This window comes from Montipora capricornis, chromosome 6 (assembly GCF_036669925.1).
Source record: "Montipora capricornis isolate CH-2021 chromosome 6, ASM3666992v2, whole genome shotgun sequence".
NCBI classification, from domain to species: domain Eukaryota; kingdom Metazoa; phylum Cnidaria; class Anthozoa; order Scleractinia; family Acroporidae; genus Montipora; species Montipora capricornis.
In genome coordinates this window covers 41,232,293-41,237,817 of record NC_090888.1, presented here as the reverse complement: position 1 = coordinate 41,237,817, position 5,525 = coordinate 41,232,293, and the positions used below count along the sequence as shown (strand labels likewise).

At 41.6% G+C, this 5,525-nt stretch overlaps 1 protein-coding gene across 2 annotated transcripts in view; it reads right to left on the bottom strand.

Annotated features, from left to right (window-relative positions):
• Positions 1–665: 665 nt before the first annotated feature.
• The window catches only part of LOC138050520 (uncharacterized), an 11,457-nt gene continuing 6,597 nt past the window's right edge, over positions 666–5,525 (bottom strand). For both annotated transcript variants that reach the window (XM_068896844.1, XM_068896845.1), the window contains exon 2: positions 666–1,815. In XM_068896844.1, the coding sequence (XP_068752945.1) occupies positions 789–1,815 (1,027 nt within the window). In that variant the 3' untranslated portion in view covers positions 666–788. The remainder of the gene's footprint in view (positions 1,816–5,525) is intronic.

Here is a 5,525-nt window from a genome sequence, read left to right as displayed (position 1 = left end):
AATTTGACCATAAAGCCTCTTAGCCATGCCTGAATACGAACGGGGCTTACGCTGTGTTATGCGCAGAACAGGATGCGCAGTGCAATACTAGGGAATCACCTTAAGTGAGATAGTGAGTATGTCTTAACCCATTGACTCCTGGGAGTGAGACGTAACAGATTTTACTCTGTCGAACGACAGACGACTTTACTTATCAATGGGGGGCGGTTCAGCAGACAAATGGATTAACAACCTCCCCATCAATAATATATAATATATAAAAAGTGTCCCCCTTAACAGAACATAACTGAGTTGCTTGGCGAAAAGGCGAAAGCATCCAATTGGTCGTCTGAAGGGTTACGTTTTTACAAACAATGGCCGTGTAACACTTATATTTTAACAGACATTAACTGATTAGAGTGTAATGTGAAGTGCTAAGTTTCTACCCCATATGAACCATGTGAGCGTTAGCCCTGCTGATGGAAATGGGCCCACACAAGGACAGAGAAAAACTCTGACCAGGGTGGGAATTAGCACTTCACATTACACTCTAATCAGTTAAAGTCAATTGGTGGTATGTTCGACTCCTGACCAGGACTCTGCTTTTTCACTTGTTCTTTCGCCCGTCTCCAAGCAACTAGTTTGCCATCCTTCCCATTTGCCATTAGACCAGACATCTAGGAAAAATCATTTTATTTTCTTGCACCAATCTCTGATGAGAAATCTTCCTTGGAAATTTAAATACATCTTGCTCGCAGCCAATCGAATTTTAGAAATGCTCTAAAACAACGCTTGATGATGGGAGAAGGTCAGGTTGCCATAAAGCGGAGTTTTTCCAATTCCTTTCCGGCACGTAAATATGACGATGCTTTTTCCCTTGGCAAAATTTCTTTCCCTTCATTTTTAACATTATTGCATGGCTTTGAAACAGGGTTTATAACTGGCGTTTCATAGCCAATACTAACCAAATCTTCCAACCATGCTTTTGTTAATACTGCATCATGCATTTCCCAGAAACCATTTTCTGTCATAGCCAAACTTAATTCCAGAACTCTGCTAAAAAAATGTTGCTTATCGGATTGCCAGCTTATCAAAAAATTAACAAGCCTTGAAGACTGTTGATACATGTTCTGCTCATCTATAAAATCTGCCAAATAGTTGTGCACATTTCGGAACTGAACCGCGTTTGGTGGAAAAAAAGACAGATGTGAACCGACGTCCCACAATAAGCGTTGAGCCCAGTAACCACGCCAGATGTCCGTAACTCGAAAGGTAACTGTTGTTGGAAGCAGCATCCCCCACAATGCTCTATTCAAAAACAGTGTATTTTGAGAATTGAAAGGCGCTAATGTAGTTGGAGGAAGAGCAACAGGGAGAGCATTGCCATCAAACTTCACATTTAAGTCAACACCCTTGTCTTTTCTCGTGAGACGAAATATTGCGTCCACATCAGGGTCCCCGTTAACTAACCCCTGCTGTATTGATATGTCCACCCCCTCGCATCTTACAAACTTGTGTGTCGGGGGATCAGCAATGTAATCCAGGGGGTACCCTCTGGGCCAAATAGAGCTTTGTCCGAAGTGTTCATATGGATTTACCACAACGGAATCGGTCTCGTAGACATAAAAGTCTCCAATGCCTTTCTGATAGAATGCTATATTTCCACTTGTCGGTGAATTGTCGTCGTCTGTTTCATAGATAATCTTTGCGCCATGTTGAATAGCATACAGATATCCAATGTTCTTTCGTGCGTAGCTCTTGTACGGAATAAGGTCGTGAATGCGGTAACCCAAAGTTCTTTGGTTTTCCACGCTCAGGAAAATACAATTGGGGTAGCTTTATGGAAACACACAAAAAACAAAAGTTACAAAGTGGAACAGACTTACGGTAATTTTCGAAAGGATAACGCAATTGCCTTGGCCACGTTTAGTGATTCGCTATGTTTATTAGGCTCGATTTCCAGCCGTTTTGGGAGTGCATTTAACATCTTCTTCCCAACGAACGGCTGGATTACTGGTCGGCGTCGTTTGTCCGTGACGTAGCACCCGTCACAACTGTATTTTGTATTCAGTCAATTTTATTTTGTACTTGGCAGGCAGGCGACTTTCTAATCGGTGGAAAATACAATTGGCTGGACCAGCGATCCAGCCGTGGTGTGCGCGAAGGAACGCGAGTGCAAAAAGCGGCTTGTCAATCGAGCCTATGTGTCTACATGACCAACAGCTGATCAAAGTTCTGAAATTACCAAAGTGACCGGCAGTCCGATAATTTTTTAAATGGAAGAAAAATCTGCCTCGAGATCGGTTGTGTTGGGACGGGAACACTTCAATAGGGCGCTTATGCAAGGGCTACGGCAACGTCGACGGAAACATTACTCCAAAATATATAGCTTGGTGCTATCGTAAGTATTTAACAAATAGATTCCATGTTGCCGTGCGTCTGTTCAGTAATAGATCACAGATGACGTCAAAATGTAGTAAGAACAAAAAAGTGGCACACGAGGCGATAGCCGAGTGTGTCACTGATGTTCTTACCACATTTTGACGTCTTCTGTGATCTATTATTGAACAGACCCACGGCTACATGGAATCTATTTGTTTTATATAATAAAGAATTAAACTTTATTCGCATAAAAGCTGATGGTGACGTCAATCGTGTGTCTGTCCTCTAATAGATCATAAGAACCGAGCAAGAACCAATCAAAATCCGTGAATAACTTGGGTTATTATATAATTCGTGATGATTTCGTCTTGGCCACGTTGACGATACGGCCGGGGGGACTATCATGACTTGATGAATACGAATGGTTAAAAAAGAGTAGTTAAATAAGCGGCTCCGAAATTTCTTGATTTCACCTTGTTATTTTTGTGGAGTACGTCAAAAAGAAGTGCACTAAAATGCGTTCCGTACGTACAGCTCGACAATTTCTCCACTCTAAATCTGTCTATGTTTCGTAACCTTAATTAAGCTCCTTAATAACGAAACGACGTAAGGTATCAATAAGCACCAAATGACAGGCCTCAAGGGAAACAGTGGCTATTGTTTCCCCGAGATCCTCAATGTTCGTCTCCCGGAACATTTACACCTTTTTATCATATTTTGTCATTTATGTGTCCAGGGTTTACGAGTTTTTAATGTGATGATTCTTTTATTTTGGCAGTTAGGATAATTGAACCACAAACTCCAGAGGAAACTGCGGTCCGGTAGCAGTGGTGGCGGTGACAGTAGTGTAGTCGAATTTGCGGTGGTAGTAGTAGTGCTTCTATTAATGGTTTAAGCCAATTGTCTGGCCAGTCACTCTGCTCACTGAGTTCACCTACGTGTAAAAAGATATTTTTGAAGCCGGCAAGGTCAAACCGGAAAATTACTCAGTTCTCTGAAGCAAATTTGCTTTTTATATCGATTCAGGGGTGTCAAGTCCGACACCAACAGTTAAATCCCATTTAAACGAGCAATTTTTATGTGACAGTTTTTGAGTGACAGTTTGACAGTTTTTATTTGTTCGTGTAGAAGAGAAAATTTGGCCAATTTTTATGTGACAACTGTAATTGCTGAAAAGCTGGCGTGTTAGCTTTTATGTGACAAATAAAAGTTGTCAAATACGAAAAATTGCTCGTGTAGACGACTTGTCACATAAAATGTGGCAAATTCCTACCTCTCAGTGAGAAAGACAGATTCAGAAACTATCATTGAAAAGTTGAAAATGTAGTTTAGCCGCCATGTAATTCCGGAGATAGTGATTTCTGACAACGGTTCACAATATGCCTCTACAGAATTTGAAAGGTTTGCAAGTGGCTGACACTTTCAACACATCAACTCCTCTCGGCTTCATTCCCAAAGTAACGGAAAGGTTGAGAATGCAGTTAAAATCTGTAAAAGTATCATGAAGAAGCAGTGCGCGGACATTTTGATCCATATCTCGCACTATTGGATTATCGTAATACCCCCACGGAAGTTGGTTTATCTTCTGCACAACGGCTGTTTAGCAGGAGGACACGCAATCTGTTACCTTTGTCTCGTAAACAACTAGAGCCTGAGACAAGAGTTGATTGGCTGTTGACAAAGGCAGGCTTTCTACTACAACCTGAAGGGTAGTGCATTGCCTGAATTGCATCCCGGACAGACTGTCAGGATGAAGAAGCCATTATGCATCTACTTGGTCAGAGGCTGTTTGCAAGAAAATGATTGGTCCACGTTCTTACGTTGTCGAGTCGGATGGATGGACCTACCGACGAAACCGCAGACACCTGCGATCAGCGCCGCGGTTAGAATCATTGCCAGTAGCGAAAGCAGCAGCTGAAACACAGCAGTCAGTGCCACAAACAGATCCCCTACTGTTAACGAAGCCTACAGCTGACCCAGTGTAACCTGCACCCTCTACTCTGGTCGCGAGGAGTTCCGGTCGCGTTATAAAGCGCTTGCTCGCCTTGTTGAACACTGATGAACATTTTTATCGTTTTAATTATGCCAAAAGAACTGTCCGGAGTGTTTCTTTTCTTTTACAAAGGAGAAGATGTTATGCTAATCGTCACGTGACCCGGACCACGTGCAAAGTCTCATGTAGTTTTTTCGAAGGACCGAACGCCTTAAGGTGGCTCAAACCAGTTTCAACACTTGAAAGAAACGTTCTTATTAGAAGGACTGACACTACAACACTCTATCACTTAAAAGCAATGTTGTGGTACCATATAAAACACCAATTATTGCTGAAAAAGATTCGGTCATTTTTGTGACGTAAAAGGTTACCGTGGCAACAGGAAAGCCCTGCAAACACACCCCATATTTTGGCTTTAGCTGCTCATATCTCAAAAACAAACTCAGTGACCCCCATTATATTAATTTTTAAAGTGAAATCAGCATGCCAGAATTGGTTATTGCAAATTTAAGGTAACTCTGAATCCGCTCCACAGGATTTTTTGTAAACTTTGCAGAGAGGGTCATCTTGGCCTGCTTATCACTTTGGTGCAATAAAAAATTGAGGTCACCGAGTTCGTTTTTTCAGATATGGGCAACTAAAGCCACAATATAGGGTGTTTTTGCAAGGCTTTCCTGTTGCCATGGTAACTTGTTACGCCACAAAAATGACTGCATCTTGTTCAGCAATAATTGGTTTTTCACACGATACTATAACATGGCTGTTACGTGATATGTTGTCATGTCAATCCTTCTAATAACAAGATCCTTTGACAGTGTTGAAACTGGTTTGAGCCACCTTAAAGTTGTTGTTTGTTGTGTTTAGAAGTCTTTGCACTCTGCTCGGTGTCCTGGCAACTTCGCCTTATCTCTGCTTTATCTCTGCTTTCCAAAGCGGGCATTGCTGACCCACTTCACTGGGATTGTCAACAATTATTTGTTATGCTATCTACACGATCAATATATTTGCCACATAAAATTGACAGATAAGAATTGCTCGTGTAAACGGGGCTTTACACCTGTAAACAAATCAAGATATTTTTACGCTCGAGAGTCTGGTTTTCCACATGGGCTCCGCTTTGTGGTGCCCCACGACATTTAAATCTCCATATTAAATTTATTTTATTATCATT